The following is a 25,612-nucleotide window of genomic DNA, read 5'->3' as shown; positions in this document are numbered from 1 at the left end:
CCCAAAATTCCATGGTGTCTGCTCTTACTCCTTTTGCTCAACTAGTTTTACCATTGACATCACCAAGAGCTGTATGCATGCAAAAAAGAAGGGGGAGGGGGGGGAAAACCCCAAAGCATGCTCAGATGTTTCCATGCTGTTACTCTCCACTCACATTAACAACTCAAATTTCAGACTATTTGCAAATGAACAATAAGCAACATTTGGAAATCCCTCTCTCAGCTCTCAACTTTTGAAAGCCAAAGGTGAAGAAACCAGCAGCAAAGCTGGCATGTGGCTTAGCAAGGCCAGGAATAAACCCGAGATCTTTGCTATTAACCAGCACTGCCAGTAAATTATTTATTTATTGCTGATTTAGTTGTTTTTCTAGTACAAGTTTTCAATAAACCAGGAGATTCAAATAATGCTGCAATTCCAGCGACAAAGGAGAAGTCACTGTTGCTCCCCTGGACCAACTTATTGGCCAGTGTTGGTGTCAGAGGAAGCCAACAAGGTTCAGAATTTCAAGGTGCTCCAGGATTTATTTTTCCATCGAGGCAAAATTTAGAGGTGCTTAGGGTTGGTTTTACTGAGCCAGTTTCAGTTGGGGCTTACACGTTTCACTTCATTGTAAAAATGAAAGGGAAACCTCACAGTGGTTTTACCCAGGGATGCTTTAGATATCCTGGATATCTTTTTGGAGGAACAAGATTTCAGGCACTAATGGGTTGCTCCCACGGAAGACAAAATAGATATGAAACAGATGCGTTGGATAATTTGTCATCACTGTAAATAAACCTTGTACTTCAGTGCACATTTATGGAACAAGCTGGTGTGGAGAACAAATAAAAGCATGCTGGTTACACAACTAAGCAAGGAGGGTCAGATGAGACAGACAGCTCAGATTTAATAAATACTTCAGGGCAAACTCGGGGCTGACTGTTATACTTACGTGAGTCAGCTCCAGGGACTGCCACAGACCAACAGTTTTGGTTCTCTTTACTAGAACCACTACAGGACTGGGGCTTTTTTACACTCCCATTCCATATTAGGGCTCATTTCTAACATAGCATCAGTGGCAATTTTAGACATTTTAATGCCACATGTAGTAATCAGCTGAATAAATTACTTCTTAAACTCTTATTTGTACCATGTTTTGCACACTGTTATTGCCCAAGGTTTCGGACCTGTAACATCTTTTACCATGTTTTACAATATGCTGTATATCACCCATGCAAGTCACACAGGGACAACACTGCAACAGTAGGATTAATTTAAATTCGTGTTATAGGATGGGAAGGAAATGCTTGCAAAAAATACCTTTAAACAGAAAACACACTTGGGAATGGATGCACGATATACACAAAGTAGAATTTTGGCTTTAACGCTTTTAAGGGAATGTCTGTGAATCCAGATGTTTCCATTCAATGGGGTTACCTGCTGGCATGGCCCAGAGGAGGACAGCCAGCTTCCAGAGAGCAATTTCCCAATTGATTTCAACAGGGAAGCACTGGGTTCTTCAGGGCTAAGATGCCCAACAGCCACGGGAGTGCTGTCAGCAGCAAAATGTTCATTTCCCACATATATTGGTGTCATTTCCTTAGCTTTGGCAAGCCTTTTGTTGTATTTGTGGGGCAGCTACTCCCCTGTGGCTTTCCTGTGACCTGGATATTTGCCCTGTCAAGCGCTTTGTACGACAAAAAACACACATGAGCACGGCCTTTTGGTGTTGCTCGGTGTCATGCAGTGATGGAGAGCACCCAGTGGGACTGGCGTGAGGGTTAATCAGGCAAGACAACACAGGGGGATTAATGTCACACTGCCTCATCACACTGCTGTGGCCTTACGTCGCCCCACAAGCTCTCGACCTTCAGATGGAGTCTCAGGAATAAAAAGAAAGGTTTGATCCCCAGGACTTCTGTTTTGAAAAACAACAAAGCTGCTCAGAAGGCTCTTGCCATGCTGGAATTTCAAAAACAGAGAAGGGATGGAGGAAGACTGGTTTGGGGGTTTTTTTTTCAGGGAAATTGGGCCCTGTGTTGCAGTCAGTGCAGATCTGTTGAAGCCAACGTGGTTTGCAGGGAGGTTTCAGTTATGGGAAGGGTCCAGTGCTCCAGCAGGTGGAAGCCATGGGCTTGTAGAGAAGACTTTACAACCACACACCTTCTCCAGGTGCATGAGGAGAGAGGTTCAGGGACAGCTCAGGGGTGGGCTTTCAGCAGAGAAATTCCCCACCCAGCTTCTTTTGCTGTCTTCAGCCAAGAATTTGACTTTCTGGAATGGCACACTGCCCAAGAATGTGACTTTCTGGAATGGCACACTGCCCAAGAATGTGACTTTCTGGAATGGCACACTGCACATCTCCCTGTCCCCCCACCTGGTTCTAAGGGGACATCCATCATGGTGTCCCTGCAACCAGCAGCGACCTTCTCCGTCTCTAGAGGATTTTCAGTCAGGGTCACCACCAGGTCTGGTGTGCTCATGCCCTGTTTCCCCACCTTGGGAGTAAACAGGACAGGGCAATTTACTAACTCTGCAGAGCTCCCAACGCTTGAATTTCCATGCCATATGTGCCAAAGGATGGCCACAAGGTGCCACTGCTCATTCAAGGATTCCTGCCCTGACTCCTGGCAGCCGTGTCTCAGTCTGCAAACAGCACCTCGGCAGCTGCAAACACAGGGCCACACACTTCAAACCTTTATTTTTAAACCTCTGAACGTCCATCTCAGTCTTGCCCCTACAGAGTGGCAATGCCAAACAGCACAGCGCCAGCAGATACCACCAGTCAGCCATTACCTGTGATGTCTTTAACCAGTCCTTTGGCTCCAGCCTTTTCTGGAGTCATGGAGGAGCGGACACTTGCCACTAAGTCCCCAACTATGGCATGGAGAGTGGTAAAATTCTCTAGGTTGAAGCGGTGCATATCGAGGGGTCCGCTTGCTACTTCCTGCAACTCCCCTTCCACTGCGTCCTGAACGCCGACCGCAAACAGGTTTACACGGGCCGAGTTAAGGAGAGATGAGGGCAGAGCCACATCATCCCGGGGCTGTCCGTCTGTTAGCACTACAATAACCTGGGGCACGCCTTCACTGGCTCTGCTTCCAGCAGCTTTAATGAGGTGCTTCTCGATTAGGTACTCTAATCCTTTTCCAGGCTCGGCGCCTCCCCCCACGTAAGTCATGTTGGCAATATGGGACAGGACGTCCTGGGTGGAGGGGTAGGTATTTAACTGGAACTCTGTGTGGGGGTTTCCGCTGAACTGGACCAGGGCAAAGCGAAAATCATTTCCTCCCACATCTAAAGCTTTTACAACATCATACAGAAACTCTCGAACGAGTTGGAAGTGTTCCTTCCCAACGCTCCAGGAGGAATCCACTAGAAATATTATATCAGCCACGGCAATGGTTTTGACAGCTTTAAAAAAACAGATGGGGGTTTAGGATTTTTTATCGGTCAGCACAAGCATGCCTCCTCCTCCTCCTCACCCAAAACAACCAACAACCTCCTTGGCATGGTGAAAGTGAAGCTCAGCTTCCCCTTATCGCCCACAGCAAAATGGAGAACAACCACGCAGCCACCAGAGCCCTGGCCCCGCAGGTGCTGGGGGACAGCATGCCACCTGCCCTGCCCGGAGAGGGGGAGCCGAGGTGCTCCTGCCCTCCTACACCCTCGCCCATGGGTTTGGACACCAGCCCTGAGCCAGACAGAGACAGCAGCTTCACCTGTTAGTTCAGGCTCATTCAGCTCCTAGCTGCCTGTGTCTCTTGCACGGTTTTTGCTGGCTCCATGGTAGTACTCAAGGAAGGAAGGACAGCTTGGTTTAAGCAGCCTGGGTGCTGGCATGAGTTTTCTGTATTTTTCCTGCTGTTAACACCAGCTTGGGGACACCAGCTCCAGTCCTAAAGGTGCCAGCACCACCTCTTTAAACAGCCTTTCTGCATGTTAGTGGCAGTGCTCTTCTCACTACTAAAAGCCCTCCCACACATGCAGGGAGGGCAGAACAGCTCTGCCCAGGAGAAGACCCTCTCAGGAGCACCCTGAGTGCAGGTCCCACACCCTGTGCCCTGCAGAGCATCCACCATGGCACTGAGAGTGTCATGCTTGGGGAGGCACCGTGAGTGTTGGCCAAGGCCCGTGTCCCAAGGACCCTCAGCAAGATGGGAGCTGAGGAGCAGAAGGTGATCCATCCACAACATCCCATGGACATGCATGTCAAACACCAAACAGTGCCAATGAGTGCTTGTACAGGGCCACAGTCAGGTGAAGCAGCCCGGGCTTACCTGCTTGCTGCTGAGCACCAACCGAGCCAAAGCTTGAGAGCAGGAGGCAAAACATTGCCACAAGGGGCAAATGTCGATGTTTCCTCATTTTGCTCTTCTATGAGTTTTCCTTTTATTCTCTTTTTTTTCAAAGCACCTGACGTGAGACCTAAGGGAGGAAAACAGGGAGAGCTAGAAATAGCAGCAGTGCTAGCCAGGCACAGATGAGGCACAAGGTAGAAAAGCCAAACCATGTGGGTTTACAAGGCTTTTGTGGCACTTTGGCAGGAAAAAAAATTCTTTGCTGGTGGACAGAGTGACAATTCACATAATTAACCTTTAATCACCTCTGTGGAATTAGATTTTTTTTTTTTTTGCCTGTGCTGTCCCAGGCAATGTGTAATATATAGGAAAATGCTTAGGTTTCCCTACCAGAACACACAGTGGCCTCCCACCTGCCCTCCCCACCCATGGATGACCAGCTGATACATCTTTGCCAACATACTTCCTCTTGTTGCAGCCTTTTCTCACTTTATTTCTTCCAAACACCACAATAATTGCCCTGAACATCCCCCCTTGCCTCAGCTCACCTTTTCAGCTGTCCCAAAGATACAAATGGAAATTTAAGCCACTCTAGACCCAAGTGAGCCACATGATCTGGCTGCACAGCAAAACGCCCTCGGACTCCCCCAGGCTCAGAGCCCCGGTTGTGGAATAGCCTGCGCTAGCTGATCATATTTTGGAAAGGCACCAAGAATAATATTTTATCTGCTGGAGCCAAAAATATAATTTAAGTAAGTTTCTTATCTGTGATCCACCTGGCAAGCCTTCTGAAACAACGTCTCCGCCACGAAGGCTGTGTTTCTGTTGTCATAGAGACGACCAATTTATTATTTAATCTTCATTTCCAAGCCTACAGAGCAGAAACCAGCAAGGCTTGCTTAACTGGGAAAATATCCTCCCAAAACGGGACACAGTGATTTAATACCTTTCATTCCCCAAAGGGGATCAATTACTCAAATCAGCCAGAAGTGACTCCAATACATCAAACTGTTAACCAGGTCATCATAAAAGAAAAAAAAAAAAGGTGATTCAATTTTCTTATTACCATCCTTGCCAATTCCATCAATCCACACAGTTACAACCAATACAAGAGCCTAAGAGGGCTAATAACACTTATTTTCGTGAAAAACTGTAGTAATTATACTGATGGTTATTGCTGGCATGGCTGAAAACAGAACCAAGAGTCAGGAATATAGGAAAATCTGGACATAAGGAGCTAATTCCACCTCTGATGTAGAGACAATCCTCAGGGATATCAGAGGGCAGTTCTGTGGAAAGGAGGGGACAACTTCCACCTGGCTTCCTGAAATCCACTGTGTCCCTGACACTTCCTCTGGCTCCCTGTGTGTCAAAGCTGGGCTGGGGTCTGGTCTTTCTTGGGAGAAGAGATTTGCTCTTTTGGTTTTTCTTGTGTTCCAGATTGAATTTATTAATCTCCTATAGCATGAGTCTGGGAAAAGCTCTCCTCTGCCTTTCCCCCAACTAATAATGATGATGATGATGATGATGATGATGATAATAGTATAATAGTATCAGATGGAGATACATTGAACAGGCTGCCAGAGCCAGAAGTTAGCACAATGTTAATCAAGACATGGCAAAGTCTTCCCTTTTATTGGCAACCCCTCAATTTATAGAGGCAGCTGCTCCACCCCAGAGGTATCATCGTCATTCCTGAAGAAACTAAACCATCACCTTTGTGAGCTGGCATCCATCCATCCCCCTGGCTGTTCCAGTGCAAGCTAAACCTTCCAGTGCCTCCAGCAGGAGCACATCTGCTCAGATGGGCAACTTGTTCCCAGAAAAAATAGTTTCACCCAAAGGATGCATGGAGAGGGTTTATCCCCTGAGCACGCAAATACAGAAAGGTCTGTAGGTCCCAGAGCTGAGTTCTGCAAAAAGCACCAAGCTCATGACAACCACCCACCCAACCCCTGGGAGAGTCTTCCCTCTGGGAAGAAATTTATGGAAGAGCTGCAAGTTTTTGAGTGGGATTCGCTTGCAGCGTCCCTTGTACAGAAGTCTAGAAGAGCCAATAGTGCTGGACAATGCTCTCAGGCATTGGATGGGATTGTTGGGGTGTCCTGTGCAGGGCCAGGAGTTGGATTTTGATGATCCTTGTGGCTTCCTTCCGACTCAGGATATTCCATGGTTCTCTGATTCAAGATGTGAATGTCTCAAATCCTCGTAGCTGTGCAGCCAACCAAGGATCGCTGGTGATAACAACCAAGGATTGTTGGCAGTAACCCACTCTGGGAAAGAACAGGATGTGGCTGGAGAAAAGCCCACACGGAGGTAGGGCAACATTTTATGGGACAAATGTCCTTATTCTGGAAAAGCCCACACGGAGGTAGGGCAGCATTTTATGGGACAAATGTCCTTATTCTGGCTAGGAGAGATAAGCACAGCACAGGGATAATGTTGAGAAGCAGGAAGACCTCTGGAGCCCCTTGACCCATTTCAAGAAAGGTCTAGGAAACACTTGTTAGCTAATTTGCATAGAATGTGAGAAATTTTTCTCCAGGGAGGGGAAAATGTTGCTATTAAAGGTACAGCCATGAAGCCCACGTGCATCTGTGCCCCTAGATACCCCATCAGCTGGATCAATGCTGGAGTCAGGAATGGTGATCTCTCTCCCTTCCTTTCTGTCTCTCCCTCTTTAATCCATCATCCTCTCCCTCTTCCCTTTCACTCTGTCCTTTATCCAAAAGCTGCTGCCACGTGCTTATACAGAGATCAGGGAGATCAGCTTCTAACACACCAAATTCTATGCCAAGTGTGTAATTTGTCAATAAAGTTTGTAAGCTTTCGCAGGCCCTCTCAGTTTTGTCTTTTCTTTCAACCATGAGCATCTACAAACCTTAGGAGCCCCCTTCCCCTTAAGGTTGGGATGCTACAGAGTGAAAAGGCTACTAGCACTGAATGAAAAATAGGAAATAAAATGCATGCTAAGGAAAACAGCCCACTAAAGTAATGTGTGCTGTAAAACTGCTCATATTTCTTTCCCAAAATGCAGGAAGTTATGTTATCCTGTTTATTGGCAGCCAATCCCTCTTCAGACACAACAGCTGGGGATGAGCAGAGCATCAAGATAAACCAGAGAAAATTGATGTCTTGCTGGCTAAAAAGTGACAGGACTGAAGCAAATATTTGGGGGCTTTTTTGGTTTTAACTTCGAGCAGCTGCTCAGAGCCTGTTTAGAGCCACAAGATGTAGCCGAAGGGAAAAGTGAAACTCCCTGGGGCTTAGAATCTCCCCTGCCCACAGGATCACCCACGAACTCCCGTAGCAGTGGGAAGCTGAGATTTTCCACAGAATTTCTTAGGTTGGAAAAGACCTCCAAGACCAAGTCCACCTTGATCATCCAGCCCAGAGCACTGAGTGCCACATCCAGGTGTTCCTTGGACACCTCCAGGGATGGAGACTCCACCACTCCCTGGGCAGCCCATTTCACCTCATTCCCCATTTTCTCTTTTAGGAGGCCTCCAGATCTATCTCCAGCTTTCTCTGTGACCTCCATCATGGTATTTATAGTTCTGTGCAAGCAGAGGGACTTGTCCATCAACAAGAGATGAGTTTTAGCATCATACAAAACCATCCTAAACTCATAGGAGCCAGGATTAGTCATCAGAAGGAAAAAGGCAGCAAAGTCTTGCAGGAAGAGGTGATGGATGTCTCCTGGAGGTTGACAGCTTAAGGAAAAGAAGAGCCTTTAAGAGCTGCTTCTGAGCAGGATTTTCTCTTATAGCCCCCTCTCCATGGCACTCATTAGCTAATGAGGAAGAGTTCAGTGCTTGCAGAAATGGACAGACAAGGAGATGATTTTCCTGTAGGAGATGGCCCTTGAGAAGAAGATGCAGCAAGGACAGCAACTTTTTTTGTAAAGGTAATGTAGTGGGGGTTAGGTGGGTGGGGGTAATTTATTTTTTCTTTCCTTGGATGGTGGAGTTCACCCAAAACTCTGCTCAGCTCTGTTTTGACTGAGCAAAGTCTCTGGCTCAGTGAGAAAAGTGGGTTTAAGACAATGAATAATGTGATTTTTATTGCTTGGCTTGCCTCAGTGAGGCACAAGAAGTAATTTCCGTTGCTCAATATGTTCTTGCTTTGTGTCCCAAATTACCATCAGTCACAGAAGCTGGAGGTGGCACCAGCTTGCAGGGAATGGATGATAAAACCAGAGATGTGAAATCATTTTAATACTTGGTTATGGTAAGTATTTGTTTCGCAACTTTATTCTCTGGCATTGTTGGGTTTTCAATAATGTATTTTCAACAAGGCAATTTAATTGTGGATTTATTTCATTTTTTAAATGAAATGTTCCTTGCAGGCCTGTGGGATGAAAACTCTGGTGAATCTTTTACTATATCCATTTCAATCTGGAAAAATATGCTGAAAAACCTGACTCCTTTCCTTTAGAAAAGGAAAGAGTTTTCCTGAATTAAGTTAGCACCAAAGACTGGGGAGGCAATTTCTTCATGATTCATGTGCTAAAAGATTAACTCCTGTAGCCTTCAATAATCTGAAAGTTTTATGTCTGTCTAGAGTTTATATAGTGTGTGCCGACTTCTTAATATTACAGTATTTCATCAGAAGAAATACATCTGTTCCTAATACTGTTCTCAAAAAGCAATCATTTCTACCTCCAACACAATGAAGTGATTTCCTTAAATATTTTCCCCAGCAGCTATTTCTTGCATATATTGCATACTTCTCTGCACATAAAATTTGGCATTTTACTTTTTTTTTTTTCCTTTGAGTAGATGTTTTAAATTCACTTTCTAAACAGTTGTTTGCTTGTGTGTGTTGGGGTGGGGTTTTTTCACTAAAGTGTAGTTAAAATAGAAGAGATGGCATAATGGGAAGAAATTCTTCCCTGTGAGGGTGGGGAGGCCCTCATACAGAGTGCCCAGAGAAGCTGTGGCTGCACCATCCCTGGAAGTGTTCAAGAGGGCTGGAACAAAATTATTTTTAATGTCCCTTCCAACCGAAACCATTTTGTGATTGTATTTATGACATTTGTTCCCATAATCTCCCTGTTCCTGTGACACATTCCTGCTGGAAAGCTGAGCAGCCTCTGGGAAGGAGCAGAGCATGGCAAGCATGGTAGGCAGAGCCACGAATGGAACATTTTCTGGGGACAAATAGCTTGGATTTGGGTTTGGCCTTGTGCAGCTTTCCCAGCTGGCATGCCCAGGGACCTTTGGGATGCCTCACTGCCCCTAATCACAGGATATCTGGTCCAGTTTTCCTGCCCAGCCATGCAGCATCCCAAAAAAATATATTGACTAAAAACCTGAGAAGCAATTGCAGCCCTTAAATGCCCTTGTGCATGTGGGGTGGATCATGCTTTTCTCATAGGAAAAAGAGGTGCATTTGCAGCTGGCTCCCAACAGCTTTTCTGAAAAGGGGAACAGGGATAGCAAAGCATCAACCCATAGGTGGTGCAGGGTGCTGTGAGCATCCTCTAGGCCCCTCCAGAAGCCTCTCATGGGGATGTCAGAGCCAAAACAAAGAAACAAACAGCCTTCACCTGCATTTGCTTTGTGGGGATTTTCCCTTGTCCATCATCACCCTGTTTCCCAACCGAAGTGCTCAGCCTCAAATTCCCTTGGCTTGGCTGCTCTCTGCTGTATCCACAGCCGTGGGGGACAGCAGTTGTAAGCTCTGCCAGCGGCTTGGAAGTGGACACCAGGCACCCAGAACAACTACTTGCATCCCCAGCAGTGGGATACGATTGCAGTCACGGCTGTGGAGTGAGCAGCTGGGAGAACCAGCTCCCAAAATCCTGATGTGGAGCTAGGGAGCTGCAGATTGCCCTCTGGAGGTGAGGCATGCTCCTCACTTGCCTGGATGAATTCCGCCTTAAATTTCCCTGAGCTGGGGAAAACGACAGCCAAAAGCCACTCCCAGCATGAATTTGAGGCTGAATGCCATGATTTTTTCCATGAAAAAAAACAAAAAAAAAAAAAAAAAAAACCCACTTGGTCACCTTTTCCAAGGGACAGAAGTGTCCCATGCCTGGCCACCCCTTCATCACGGTACACTATTCCACTTGGTTCCACAGCCCTTCGGAGAAGCAAAGCTAGTTCTAGAAACTCAGGATGAGCTGAACAGGACAGATCCTGGATTTATTCATGGCTCCAGGTGGAAACATTAAGATTTGTCTCAGCTCTTTTGAAGTGTAAATGTTGCTGCCAAGTGTTACTGGGAAGGTGAGGCTTGTGGAGTTGAGGGTTGCCCCTGAAAAAATTTATTACTACAAAGGCAGACTTGAACATTAAAAAAAAGAAAAAAAGAAGCAGCCTGAAAGGGTGGAAAAAATCTCCCCGCTTTTGCAAGCCACTGGAGCTCTGATTTTTGAAAACCAGTGTTCAGCAAAGCAACAGTTACGGTGCTTCCATATCCTACCCAGGCAAGTTCCCTGGGTGCTAGAACTTAATATGAATCACATATTCATTGCTGTCCTTCTAAGCATACCATTGGCTTCAAATCTAGTTGTTTTCTCCATCCAAAGACTGAGACCAAAATAGAGTCATTAATAAGAGGAAAGGGAGTATTTGCTAAAAAAAAAAAGGGAAACTCCCTCAAAGATCAATGAGTCTTTATGTATAGTAACCAGAGCCTCCCGGAGCCCCTCCACCCAAACAAATCGGCTCCTTAATGTGGAACACAGATCACTTAAAAAGGTGGAAAAAGTGATGGGCATGTGGAGGGGTAAGGCTGGCTGTGATTCACGGCGGGGAGCAGGCACGCAATGCCACCCGGCGCCGTGCACGCCCAGCACAGGCCAGGCTCACCCCTTTGCTGGAAATCCAGTGGGGAACACAATCCAAGGCTGGCAAGGCTGTGCAGTTACCACAGCTTGTACTGATGGAAGGAATAAGATGTTCCCTCCTGTTCCTGGACAGGCACGTAGCAAAAGTAGAACAGGAACATTTTTTTTTTTTAATTCTTTTCCCCCTCCTTGACATGTGGGAATAAAGCAGGGGCTGGTTTAGCTCACCCTGGAATCAGGGAAAGTTACTGAGTTTGAATGGAAAATCGTAGAGATGTTTGAAAAACCAGAAAGGGGACTGGGGAGGGTGCTGGAAACTGGAGAGGGAATGAATGAACGATGGTGTGGTGGCAGCAAGCACGCAGCCCTGCACTCCTGTCTTAAACACTGTCACAGCCCTGGTCATGGTTTCAACCTCTCTGCAAAGACAGAGAAAGTTTGGGGATTAAAAGCATGTTTCCCTGAGCACTGACTGAAAGGATGGTGCCAGGGAGATGTGGAGCTGAGTCTCTCCTCTGCCACTGCATTCTTACATGACCTTGGAGGAATTCTCCAGCTCCCTGTAAAAGCCTTTGTCTGGAAGCATCTCTCTACAAACCTCCTAAACTGGGTATTTGTGCCCCAGAAGCATCACTACATAAGCACCGTAATTACCCAACCACAAATACTGATTCTTTTTTCCCTAAAGCAGCAAGAAATGGGGCACAGCCAGAATTTTGAAAAACGCAGGAAGGATTCCTCCCCCAAGAGCACACATATGAATCATCACAGCAACCAGAAACGAGCTGAGAGTTTCCCATTGCACTCACTGGAACCAGAGGGGCTTTGGCTACCCCCATTCCAGCTAGTTTTGGCCCTTTTGCTTGGTCAGGAAACCAGTTTGGCCACAAGCATTTCTCGCCCCAGCTCTACTTGGGAAGGGAGGGCTTTGCTGAGCCCAGCGGGATGATGGCAGGGTGTCTCCAGATTAGTCATAGCCACCCCCTCAGCAGGTCCCAGGAGGCTGAGGGCAACTGGGGCTGTGGGGGAAAAGGGCTGGGGAAGGCAGGAGGGAGAGCAGAAGGGAGCTGTGCAGAGGGACGGTGGCTCCATGCATGGCTGGAGAGCCCTTTCCCTTAGGGGAAAAGCTGCTGTTTGGCTAATTTCCCTCTCTGTGGATGACCACAAGAGGATAAGGATTATCCTTGGAGCCACATGCTGGCCCACCCCGGAGCAGTGGGAACATGTCTGGCAGCAGGACCTGAATTAGCACAGCTGAGCACCTCTGCTGGGGTCATCCTACCTCACCTTGGGGCAGGAGGGGTGAGGGCAGCTATCCAACAACCCCCAGCCCTGGGAGCAGGAAAGGGAAACTGAGATACCCCCTCAGCAAGTTCCTTGCAAGGTCTCATTGATGTCCCCACCTCCTTGTGCTGATACGTCTTCCCAAACCACCACATGCCCTCCTTGGGGCACTGCTTCCCGTGTCATCCTGCTCCCATCTCATCACACTGCTTCTGCAGTGATTCTGAGGCATCTAGTCCAAAATCCACGCTGAGGCAGCAGGGGAAATACACTGGTCTGTGCTTTTGAATGGGTTTGGTTCCCCTGCAGTGGTGGGGACAGGAGTGTTCCCACACACCTGTGGTGCATCATCTCCAGGAGGAGCTAACGGGCTGAGCAAGCCGGCAGCATCGCTCCACTTTTCTAAGAGTGATGCAAACCTGGGAATGGCTGAAAAAAACCCAAATACTACCACCCCTCCAAGGAGAAGAACCATGCCTTAGCAGCTGCTGGGCTTAGGCTGAGGGCTCCCACGCGGAAAGCAGCACTTACCCCTGAGTGAACCTCCAGAAGAGTTGCTTACTCCAGGATTTTCCGCTCCGAAGCGCCTCTCACCCTTGCTTCATGGCGTGCGGTCTGCTCAGCCTTCCCAGTCCCCTCCGGCCGTGCTCGGTGGGGTGCAGGCACTGCTGGGGCGAGGGAATGGCGGGGCACCAGCGGGACGAGGGGACTGGTGGGACGCTGGTCCCTGCGCGACGGCTGCCGTGGGTCTGAGCGAGGCCGGAGGAGGCAGCTGGCTCGGCAATGCCGGGGGGCCGGGCGAGCCGGCGTCGCAAATGGGATCCAGATGGTTGGTGCTGGCGCTCCTGGGGCTGAGGTCAGAGCTGCTCATCACACCAAGTCCCCCCCTCCGCTTCGGGGGACGCCTCCGCGCCCTGTGGCTTCCCCCTCTCCGCGCTGGCCCCGCCGCGTCCAAAGCGCTGCTCCCTTGTGGGTGAGAAAGAGATATTAAAATTAAAAAAAAAAAAAAAAAAAAAGAGAGAGGAAAGATAAAAAAAAAAAAAGCCCTGTGGGATCGGAGGAAGCTGATTAAACCATGTCTTTTGGTCGGGAAGGGCTGGTCCTGGATGTTTGCAGGAGTATAACACCAGCACAAGGGGAGAGAGTCTCTTCTCTGGGCACCTTCCCACTGAAATGCAACAGCAGGTTTTTATAGGGGAGGCAGAAGTGAGGGGTTTATGTTATACATAACTTAAAAGTTAACACCTTAGCATAAGGATAACTATTTTAAAAGATATATAGGTTTAAAAGGAAAAGTTTTAAAGGCAGCAAATCCAGTCTGCAAGTTCCCGACTGGCAGTTCTAAAATTTTTTTAAACATATGTGAAGTGAAAGAATACTTTAACTTTTCATTAGGCAGAGCCTAATAAATTTGGGGCTAATTTTATTCCTGTGTCTTGAGTGACAGCAGACCACTGGCCAAAGTTAAACATTTCAGGCTGGCCTGGGTTGTGTTTTGCAATAAACGCTGGTATGGAAACTTTAACTCCTATCTCTTGCTCTTGCTTGATTCCATACAAGGCTGCAGTGGAGATGGCGTCCCTGGAATCAAATAGTCAAGTTCTTTTCTTTTCAAAGGGGGATTTATGATGTTTGCTCTTGAGTTTGTGCTGTTTGAAAGACCAGCCACATAAAGAAATAGCTGGAATGCTTCAGGGAAGTGCTGAGCCCTTGGACTGAGGCAATAACTCCTTTTAGAAATTGTGCTTGGCGTGGTGCTGGCAGAGACTGAAGACACAGTGGAGAAACTCCCCAGCCTCATGCCCAAAGGCAAGCAGGGCGTTATGCCACCCCTCCAAAATCTGTCAAGCTGGAGCTTACAGGCAGGGAGTTCCCAAATAATAAATAAGCCTGGCAAAAAGGAGCTGCAGCTCCTCTCTGGGTGTCAGTGGGCACTGAATGGAGGGTGGTGGAAACAGGAACTGCTGGAAAGCCATGACAATGAGCTTATTTTATTTTACTTTTTTTTTTTTCACCCAGGGTGAGGGACAGCTGCTAAAAGATAAAATACATGTGATGGAGGAGCATTATGTGGGCAGAAGCATCCAAACAAAAGGCCTTTCCAGGTGATTTCAGCTGTTGGGCAGAGCTCAGCTGGGATGCCCCATCCCTAGAAGTAGTCCTAGCCAGGTTGGACAGGGCTTGGAGCAACCAGGTCTAGTGGAAAATGTCCCTGCCCATTGCAGGGGGATAGAACAAGGTGGTCTTCAATGTCCCTTCCAGGGGTCCCAACCCAGGCTATTCTGAGATTCAATAAAGCAAGAACTTGAGGCTACAGTTGCTATTGTAATAAAGAATTATATCCACCAGTGGTTCTAGTTTGCCATCAGTAACCAGTATGCAGCTGGAATCTGTGTTGCCTTTTCTTCAGATCTGCCTAGAAAACCAGAGTTTTCTGTGTGGCAATGAGGGAGTGCAGGGAAACACTTTAATTGACTGAAAAAAAACCAAAAGAACAAACCACAGGAAAGCTCCACGCACCCCCCAGAACAGTAGTGAAAAACAGCCAAGTCAGAGAATTCCAGATAAATAATGTAACAACACTGGTGAAATGTGTGTGAGCCGTGCTGTGTGCCTATCACAGCTCAGTTGAGAACACGATTAACTCAGGACTTAGATTGATTCCTTTTCGTGCTGTTAGCATTTCTTCTTCTTTTTTTTTTTTCTTTTCCTTTATCTTAACATGGTTTTAATATTGGAGTGACTTTTATCAAGTGCTCCAGTAATTAAATGAGGTTGCAAGAGCTCTTCAATTCCCATCTGACTGCCTCTGTGGCTGTAATAACCAAGTTGGAATATTTTCCTTTCCAAAAAGAGGTTTTATTACTGACACATAATGGGGGAGCAGCCAGACAGGATGCTCAGGGCATTTTGGGGTGGGGTTATTTTTCCCCCCCTTTCACTCACGACCCTTTACAATCCTTCCTTTAAGCAGTTCCCTCTCCATTTGTGTTGGTGACTCCCAGCAAAGCCATCCCCATCCATCATGGGAACCCAGGCTGTGGCTGCTATGGCATTCTGGGGGTGGATGATCCCCCTGGGGAGAGGGTGACATCTGCAGGGACAGACTACTTTCCACCCCCAGACACCAAACAAACCCTTTGATAATTAGTAAAAGACTGGATCACATCACACTGGTAATTTCTAGAGGCAGCTGGGACTAAGTTTAGCAATATTTCCTCCCTGGTGCATTAATAACTAGACGTGATTAATGCTATGAGTCAGGAAGAGGGTTTTGAGGAATTCTCTTTCTACCCATGAAAAAAATTAAAAGCTCTGTGTGCTACATCATTTCTAGGATGCAAAGGTGACTTTGACGTTCTCCCACCGCCGGAATGAGGGTCCCAGCTTAAAAAAAAATCCAGTGAAACTGGCAGAGAGTGGTTAAATTTTGCAGTTCTTTTCTGATGTGCCTCACCTGGGCAATTTCTACCCTGACTTAGGAAACCTCTGTGGATTTTGCCCGTGTGTGATTCAGGCAAAGCACAGGGTGGCTGGCTGCGGGTCCCTGGTGCCACATGGTGACACCCAGGAACATCCCACCTTGGCTCCATCCTTGAGCTCCATCTGCTGGCTTTTCCTCCAGGGACTCCTCAGGCCTCTGCCAAACCCAAAGTCATCTCTTCTCCCTCAAATAAAAGCTGCTCCTGCAAGAGAGAGAAGCTTCCTGCTCTGAAATTAGGGAGTACTAGCAAAACCAAGGCTTGCTCCATTACTTTCCCATCATCAGCTGAGCATCTGCACAGTGGTCCAGGGGTGCAGGGTCCCACCTCTCACAGCCCTATTTTGAAGAACAAACTCTTTGTCCTGCTTGGAAATCAAGGCAAAGAGCAGTTCTGCTGGGACAGAGGGCAGGGCTGCAGATTGCATTTTAATTTTGCTTGCAATAGATGGTTTTCATTAGTTCCAAAGGATTTGCTATTGCTTTTATCCAAATACCTCCCCAGCACCCTGGTTAGGAAGTGGTCCAGGAAATATTTTCCTGAAGTTCTCTTGGTTCTGCTTTTCTCCTGTGCTTTCTGTTGGTCTGCCTGCCTTCTTGCAAATATTTCTTGATGCATTTTTGTCTCATCTAATGACTTTGGAACAGTCAGGGAAAGGGGCAAGAGCATGTCTAGATGGGCAGGTCAGAGTGGGAATTAAGAAAAGATAAGAGCCACTTGGATCTGCCCTTCTTATCCTGCAGCACTGGCCAAGAATTTAAAACATCTCTGCAAAATCTCCCATCTTCCATCCCTGGAAGTGTTCAAGGCTGGATTAAATGGGCCTTGGGGCAACCTGGTCCAGTGGAAAGTGCCCCTGTCCATTGCAGGTAGTTGGAACAAGATTAATTTTAAAGTCTTTCCAAATCCAAACCATTCTGTGATTTTATGATTCTATGATATTTTTTTTCTCCCTCTCATAAAAAATCTCAGCAACAAAAACAAGCCCACACCAGGCTGTGTGCATTATCTGAGTGTGTATACACACACTTAATCCACAGCCTGCAAAAGAGGTCATAATTCAAAAGGTGAAAATTGGAGCTCTAACCAACCACATCCTGCAAAAAGCCCTGCTGCTAGAAGGGATTTTCAGCTTCTGTCATTACAGGGAACAAGTATGTAAATAATGTGGATATTTTCCCCTCTAACACAATGCACAGCCTGTAGGTCAGTAAACTCTCATGTGAACTGTGATGCTTGGCTTCAAGGAAAGATAGCTCAGCTCTTTTTCAAAATAAAAGATAACTCAGGGAGCATGAAATGCATTTTGGCCAACACAGACCTTGCCAGCCTTTGCTTTGGGTTATTCCTGTTTTCTTGTTTTAGAGCCTTCCAGGTGATGCCTTGCACAAGAGGATGAAAAAATCTTTCCAAGTCTTGGCCTCAATGTCCTGTGGCAACTTGTGCTGCCCAAAAAACTGTTTGAAATGGGCTGGATTTCAACAGTTCAACGAAACTTCCAACTTTTGTGATGGAAAAGCCTGTTACTAATTACAGAGAGAGGTGAGGTGGCTTGCAAAAAGCTGGAGTCAGAAAAACGGCGAGGCTAGAAATACTCACTGCCCACACGGACAGGATGATGTAACGGCAGACGAGCCGAAGAGGAATTATAGGGAATTATTTGTACTCAAAGAGGAATTGTAAAGAATTATTCATACCCATGAATGAGTGTTGTGTTATTTGGGAAGATGCAGAGGGGAAAAATAGACCTGGGGATTTGCTGTAGGCTGTTCCTTGGAAACCTGTAGTCATTGTGCCCCAGTGCTGAAGAGAAAAAAAATCATGTGTTATGGCAAAAGGGAGAGGAGAGCCCAGGAAATGCAGAGCTCTGTGTTGGTGTGCCACACATCCCAGGCCCCAGGGGGATGTTCTTGTTAGGGTTACTTACTAGAGAAATAAGAAAATACATTTTTTTATCTTGCCTACCTGTTTTTTTACATGATAGAATATTCTATGGCTTTTCTTGCCTGTGAGTAGGGTGAGACAGAAGTTGAGGACCAGCAATGCTGGAGTCTGAAATGACCTGTGGGGATCATGGCCCATACCCCAACCTTCCAGGGTTTCTGCTTCTCCCCTGGGGCACCAGGTCCTGAGTCAACCCTGGCAGTGATTTTCTGATAGGAGGTCTGTCCAAAATGCTGCTGCTTTTTAATCTTTGGGGCTAAGCTGGGGCTTAATTCAGCTGTGAAAATTGGGCCACTCTCCTGGCTTGAATTAAGGGGCGGGAAAATACCTACATTCTGCTCAAGATGAGCACAGGGGTTTGAGGAGGGTTGAATCCACTCTGCATCTCTTTCCATAGAATCACAGGAGGAGGGTTTGTGTTGGAAGGGACCTTAAAGCTCATCCAATTCCACCCCCTGCCATGGGCAGGGACACCTTCCACTATCCCAAGTTGCTCCAAGTCCCATCCAACCTGGTCTTGAACACTTCCAGGGATCCAGGGGCAACCACTCTGGGCAACCTGTGCCAAGGCCTCACCACCCTCACCACCACAGGGAAGCATTTCTTCCCAATATCCCATCTAACCCTGCCCTCTGGCAGTGGGAAACTGTTTCCCCCCACCCTGTGATTCCATGCCTCTCTTAAAAGTCCTTCTCCAGCTCTCTTGGAGCAACTGTAGACACTGGAAGGTGCTCTAAGGTCTCCCTGAAACCATGGGAGTTCCCTTGGGTGGGCACAGGGATCCAGGCTGCATCATCTCACTCTCTTCCTTGTAAACTTCCCATCAGTTGATGGGGGAGCTTACATAAACATCATCTCCATGTCGTGGCTGTTTTGTTTGGAGCTCATGTCCAAAACATCCCAGGAAACAGCACGTATGTGGTCGGTATGTATTTATTCCTGAGGGGCTTGTCCACAATTTATACGGAGCATATGGAACAACTTGTGCTTGAGTTGTTTGCCTTGAGATGTTTGATACATCTGGAGACGCCGAGTTTCTAACAAGGAGGGAAATCTTTGGAAGCTAAAAAGCCACAGGTTTTGCCTTTAGAAGCTCACTTGAAGGTGGTCTAGGCAATTTTCAGAGAGATGGATTTTGCTGCATGACAGCTCTGTTGGAGAATTTTTCTTAAAGCAAACATCAGTTCCTCAGCACTGCCAGGTTATTCCCACGCAGTCAAATACAAACTAGTAAGAAAGTGGGAGACCTTAATTCGGTATTGAAGTAATTTTCAAATCGTGAAAAACAAACCAAATTAATCTGGTACAGCGGCACAAGTGATCAGATGGCTTAAAATTGGGGTAAAAAGGGTAAAAAGGAAAAGCATTAGCAAATACTTTCCTGGGGAAAATAATGCTGTTTTGCTAATTTGCTTGGCAAATGGATTTGTTGGGTTTTTTTTGTTTTGTTTTGTTTTGTTTTGTTTTGTTTTTTGCTAAGGAGGCCAGCCTGGTTTTACAGAGCCAAAGAAGAATTTGAGTCTTTTTGTCCTGTACTTCAGTTTTGGGGAGGAGATTGTTATTGGGAAGCATCTCCAAATTAATGGGAAACCTCTAATGAACTTTTCCCCATATTTAGGTGTCTCTTTGGGCAACCAGCACCTGCAGCACTCACAGTGCCAGGATCCTGCTACAGCCCCTGGGCTGGGGATGTCCCTGGATGTGAAAAATCAACCTGTGCTGGGACAGGAAGAGGTGGAGATGGCTTTGCATGGTTACGGTTGCTGTTTATCACCCTTTCCAACCACTCGTGGCAGAAGGAGTGGAAAAACAGCCTTCAGTGCTCCATATAAAACCTGGGGCCAGCGGCCTTGCCAGCCTTACAAAGTATCCTCTGTCAAATGGCTCATTCATTCATGCTGCAGCAGGGACACGTGAAAATCACATCATTTCCCCAAGGTGGAACAGCAGCGCGCTCGTCCCTAAAAAATCCCAGTGTGGCAGCAGGTCACCTGTCACCTACAAGCAAGCTGGAACAGGGATGATCTTTATGGGACGGAGCATCTATGGGAGTAAAGCTCGGGCAGAATGAGCCTGAGTGCCAGCAAAGCCTGACGGAGATTTCTGGCTCCCTGAGGAACAAAAATAACATGGCCAGGAATGCTGTCCCCTTCCCTCTGGGTTGGCACATCACCATGCCTAGGGAGGAGGTGCATGGAGAGGATGAGTTCACAGTGGGTGATGGCCTGTCCTAATCCCTTGCTCCCAAACTGTGACGAGGCACTCCGCACTGTCACCCCCAAGGGTGTCCCTTCCATCTGAACCTGTTCTGCGAAGCTCAGGTTTTTGGAGTATGGAACCTGATCCACTTCCACAGGGAATGTTTTATCCTCTTGAGAGCAAGTCCAGCTGCAGCCTGCCTAGTCCAACCCCTTCCAAATATATGGAACCTCCACCATCCTGTCCCTTTGGCAAACTGCTGCTGCCCAGCCATGGGCCAGGACAAGGCTCTGTATCCAAGATAACTGATGCTCAAGCTCAAAGCCCAGCTTTACCTCCGTGGGATGCATGAAAACAGAGGCAGTGTACTCACCAGCTGCTCCTCCTCTGTAGGGATTGGTCCCAAAGCTTGCATTGTCTTGCTTTAATCTGTGTGTGCTTTTTCCTGTTTTATCTAACACTCGGGGTCTCTGGTCATCCAAGCAGCAAGAAGAGGGATGGCAAGTTGTCATTCACAAACACCAGCATTTCTTTCACAGTTAATCTGCATTAGGCTCCCTCTCTGCCTTCAGAGCAACCTAATTCTTTGGAAATACGGGGTTTTGTCATCTGACATGGCAGCTCTGATTCATCAATCCATCAGGTTTATTGTCCTTTAATTAGGAGGACCTGCATCCAGCCCGGCCACTGGTGAGGTTATCACTAGCCAGAAAACACTTGTGCAATTTGTAAATTTGTAAATGAGTAAATGTGATCCTTTTTTTGATTCTTAGGGAAGCTTTATCCACCTCAGTGCATCATGGAAAAGGCTGTATCCTGCAAAGGTACAGCCTAGGCTGCAGCACTGAGGCTCTAGGCAATCCCTCAGCTTTTCCATATTGCCATTTCCTCCCCAGTTTGGGTGCACACACCAGAAGGTGAGCTCTGGCAGGGCACTTAAACTCTCTGATGCTTTAACAGTGGAACAGGGTACCTGGGAGCGGCTTTCCCTATGGCATCATCCTGGCAGCTGGATAAATCCCTCATGGAAGGCAACAAGCTCAGGGATGTTCAAGGACCATCACTGTGTCCAGCACCTCTCAAGGCCTGCTGACTTCTTGTGATGTTTTGAGGGGGCTGGGGTACATTATGTGGCTTTAAACTGATTCGTGTGGCTACAGAGAGATGAGGTTCTGTATTGGGGAACGCCTTGAAGGCAGTGGTTTCCCCCAGCTGTGCTTTGGTGGAGCCCAGGAGCAGATACATGGCAAAAGGGGATCAAATCTTCTTTGGGATTCAACAACAGGAGCTATTTTTACACAAATGACCTGAAACTCATCACTTTTGGGAAAGCCAAATTAGTATTCAGCTAGGATGAGAAATACCAGAGAAAGAGAGAGAGGAGATTTGGGTTTTTTTCCTCTGTTAGAGGCCAGCCCTGGCCAGGCTCCACCAGTCACGGGATAGCAGCTGTGATTTTCCTTCTCTATCAGCAGAAGGAACAGGGAGGAGGAAATGTCGATTTTAAGCCTTCCAGAAGGGGCTGCATGGGGCTATAAGTGCTCTGAGCTCTGTGGGGGCTGTTGGGGCTACAGGGGCTGTGAAGGCTAGAGCTGCAAGGGCTGTAGAGGTTTTGGGGGCTGTGAGGACCAGAGGGACTCGGAAGGTTACGGGGGCTGTGAGGACTCTTGGGGCTATGGGATCCATGGTGGCCGTGAATGTTATAGGGCCTTTGAGGCCAGCTAGGGCTATGGGGCCTGTGAGGGCTGAGGTAGCCATGGCGACAGCAAGGTCCTTTACAGGTAGGAGAAGGAGTGATTGACAGGTGGGACTAGGTGATTGACAGGCTACCAGGCTGATTGACAGGTGGGACTAGGAGTGATTGAGAAGGGGGTCAGCCCCTCAGGGTGATGACAGGCAGTGAGGGGCAGGGCGGCAGGATACAAACTGAGGGGAAAGGGGAGCGAAAAAGAGTGGGAAATGTCAGGGGAAAAGGGAGACAAAAAAAAGGGGTGAGGAAAATGATGGGGAAGGGGCAGGAAAAGATAGCTAAAATGAGGGGGAAAGGGCTGGAAATGTGAGGTGGAAAAGGGCAGGAAATGTGAGAGAAGAAAGGGCGGGAAAAGGGGAGAATAATGGCGGAAACGCTGAGGGGGAAAGGAAAAGAAAAAAAGGGTGGGGAAATGAAAGAAAAAAGGGCGAGAAAGATGAGGAGAAAAGGGAAAGAACAACAGCCGGCAGCCCCAGCACGGTGAGGACGAACGCTCCCAAAGGCGAGCCGCCGTGCAGAACCTTCCAGGGAAGCTTGGTGTCGCTCCAGACCTTGGGAATGCAGCAAGCCAGGGCGGCTGGAAGGAGCCGTGCCCGCCTGCGTTCCCAGGAGGGCGCGGAAGGAGGTGGGACACGCAGGGCTGGAGCTGGGACACGCAGGGCTGGAGCTGGGACACGCAGGGCTGGAGCTGGGACACGCAGGGCTGGAGCTGGGACACCCGGCCGGCTGCCACCCGCCGCCGCTCCGCTCGTCCCGGCCGCGCCGCTGGAGACACTCGTCGGTCTGGAAGGGGAAGGGATCAATGGTGTCAGATCCCGGCCGGGTCCCAGAGCACGCCCAGCCGCGGGGGAGGGATCAAAAACAGATTTAGAGTCAGTTCTTCCTCTCGGAGACCTCGCCAATGGGAGGCTGGAGTTTTTATATAATGTATTGCGTTGGAAGGGGCTTCAAAGCTCATCTCATTCCACTCCTGCTATGAGCAGGGACACCTTCCACTGTCCCAGGCTGCTCCAAGCTCCAGCTAGCCTGGCCTTGGGCACTGCCAGGGACCCAGGGGCAGCCACAGCTGCTCTGGGAAACCTGTGCCAGGGCCTGCCCACCCTTACTGTAAAAAACTTTTCCTAGTGTTTATATCTATATTGACCTCTGTCTTTCGGTTTAAAACCATCACCCCTTGTGCTGAGGGGTGGGGCAGCCCCAGGTGTGGCTGGTGAGGGTGATGAGTGGGACAGCATTTGGGGACCCTGGGAAGATCTTTTTCCTTTCTGCCTTCTATTTCATCTTCTCCATCCCTCACCAGTGCATCTCAGTGCCTCCAGTTTCTCCCCAGTGCATCCTTTTGACCTCAGAACAAAGGCAGGGAGTTGAGGGGAAAGGGGATTTAAATTGAGGGAAAACCATCCTTTTCCATTATTTTTTGTATTTAAACTAAGACCCCTTCACCTGTGATTTAAAGGTTATCAACTGACCGAAAACCTGCCTTTTCTGTGTTTTTGGGGTTATCAATTAATTGACCATGAATCCCCATTTTCCAGTTTAAGTGGAAAAGAAAGATCATTTTTATGTCATGTGTTGGATTTGAATTGACGGCAACACCCCACCCCTCATTTTAATCATCTTAAGGTTTAAACTGAGAGGGAATCCCTGTCGTCCCTCACATTCTTAAGGTTAAAATTGAGGGATATTACCCCCATTTTCCCATCATTTGGGTAGGGGTCCTATGGGGCTGTAAGGGCTTTGGGAGCTCTAAGGTCTGTAGGGTCAGTGTAGGCTATAGGGTCTGTAAGGGCTATCTGTTATATGAGGGATGTGACAGCTATGGGGTTTGTTAAGGGTCTGTTAGGGATGTGAGGGCTGTGGGGGCTTTGAGGTCTGTTTGGGGTATGTGGGCTCTGAGATCTGTGTGGGGTATGGGGGCTTTGGGGGGCTGACAGTGCTGTGAGGCTCATGGGGGTTTTGAGGATCTTTGAGGGTTATGGGATCTGTGAGGTCTGTGAAGGCTGTGGGGACTGAGAGGGCTCCCTAATGGTCACGTTGGTTGGGAAAAATGTCCTTATATCTTCAACCCCATAAATGATACTCCACAAACTTTGTTTTCATGTTCTCAGTGATCGTTTCCTAATTGCTACAGATGTCAGAGCAGCGTTATTCGTGATAATTAAAGCTGAATGGTTATTTTCTCTAAGTGAGGCTGTTGGGGTCATTCCAAATGAGATGTGGTCATGCCATAGCATAATTTAATTGCTGTATTAATGGATGAAACCCATGGCAATCCCTCGTGAGTCACATACAGAAATAGCAGTGGCATTGTGTGCTCCTTCCCTGTCCTGCTTGCTCTTCTCCACTATGATGGTGTTGATAAGGTGTCTTTGTAAAGCTGCCAAGAAACTGAAGGGAGAAGGAATGCCATCCCAGCGAGATCTCATGACTTGGAGATGATTGTAGAAGGATGGGGGGAGAGGCAGCGGCACCCAGGAAACTCCAGCAACATGCTTGTTGGAGCTCCTGTTTTTGTTATGCTCCTGTGAATAAGGGTCCTGTGACCTCTGCCTGTGGCTTTGAAATGGGCTGGAGCTGCTGGTGGTTGCTCCTGGTTCGACTCCATCTGGCTTCTGGAAACTCCTCTAGCTTGGCCAGGTGTTTGGGATGACCCTGTGTTGAGGAGAGCCAAAACACCCGTCAGTGTTGATGGAGTGAGGAGCAAAGCTGGAGCTGACTCCACTGTAAATCACCATTTAGCACCTTGTGTATGCACATCTGCCCTCTGCAGCGCTTAAGGCAGCTGTTTGGAAAATTGAGTACTGGAAATTATTGGGGTTTTGCCCCTTGGTTTGGCCAAACGGGGTCCCCTTCAGCAGGAAGAAAATGAGGATGTGGGAGTGTTGGATGGCTTCACTGAGGTGGTGTTTGCTGTCTTTAGAAGCAACTGGATATTATCTTCGCTCATCAGTTTTGTTGAACTCTGATTATGGATTTATTTCCAGTTATCAGTTAAAACATTGTGAAATGAATGGCTGGAGGAGGGCCAGGCCACATGTCCCATATATCAGTTCACAGTTGTCTTACAAATAATTATCAAGAACTGCAGAGATAACAGTTCATGTGACTTATTTTTAAGAGTGGCCTTGCAGCTAGAAGTGCATTTCTCTTAAAGATACCCCAGAAATCCATTATTTTCCTCATGTGGCAATAATTAAAGTCAGAAATTGAGCCTGGGATCCAGCTATGCCTGGTTTCCCAGGAGAGGCTTAGCTTATGACACTTCCCTCTCCCATTTTGCCACCAGGTCCCCAATTCAACTGGAATCAAGGTCCATTTGAGCCTCCAGCTAACAGGAAACACGAAACTTTTCCTTTACATCCCTGCTCCTGATTGCCACCCCACACATGTGTGGTCACTGCAGGGGCTGGTGGACACTTGGGCAGATATATAACATCATCTGGCCCTGCAGCTTGGAATCATAAAGGGTGGAAAAGACTTCTAAGACTGACTCCAACCATTAACCTAACACTGCCAGTTCCACCACTAACCATGTCCCCAAGTGCCACATCCACATATTTTTTGAAGGCTTCCATGTGACAGTGTCTGCCTGAGTGGTTCTGGGTGTGTGGTTTGGTGGTTGGTTTTTTTGTTTGGTTGGTTTTTGGTTTTTTTTTTTCTTTTGCATGAGTTTGTGAGATCTGGGAGCCTTTATTCACGGTTCTGTGATGGGAGAGGGAGCTCTGGGTGGGCAGGTTTAATTATCCTCCTTAAGGCAGAGGATTGCTGGAAGCTGGTGATTGCTGGGTCTGAACTGCTAAAAATCCAACAAACTGCTTTGAAAGAGGGAAAAGGGCAAAAAAAAAAAAAAAAAGAAAACAATTATATCTTTGCTGTT

At 47.6% G+C, this 25,612-nt stretch overlaps 1 protein-coding gene across 1 annotated transcript in view; it reads right to left on the bottom strand.

The window, feature by feature from the left end:
- Positions 1-13,253, bottom strand: part of COL6A3 (collagen type VI alpha 3 chain) — a 57,979-nt gene extending 44,726 nt beyond the window's left edge. The window contains exons 1-3 of the mRNA XM_068196653.1: positions 12,892-13,253; positions 4,260-4,407; positions 2,776-3,393 (exon numbers count right to left, since the gene is read on the bottom strand). Of these exons, the coding sequence (XP_068052754.1) occupies positions 2,776-3,393; positions 4,260-4,347 (706 nt within the window). The 5' untranslated portion in view covers positions 4,348-4,407; positions 12,892-13,253. The remainder of the gene's footprint in view (positions 1-2,775; positions 3,394-4,259; positions 4,408-12,891) is intronic.
- Positions 13,254-25,612: the final 12,359 nt, after the last annotated feature.

This window comes from Anomalospiza imberbis, chromosome 7 (assembly GCF_031753505.1).
Source record: "Anomalospiza imberbis isolate Cuckoo-Finch-1a 21T00152 chromosome 7, ASM3175350v1, whole genome shotgun sequence".
Taxonomy (NCBI): domain Eukaryota; kingdom Metazoa; phylum Chordata; class Aves; order Passeriformes; family Viduidae; genus Anomalospiza; species Anomalospiza imberbis.
The sequence above is the reverse complement of the archived record's forward strand: the minus strand, read 5'-3'. Positions and strand labels throughout refer to the sequence as shown.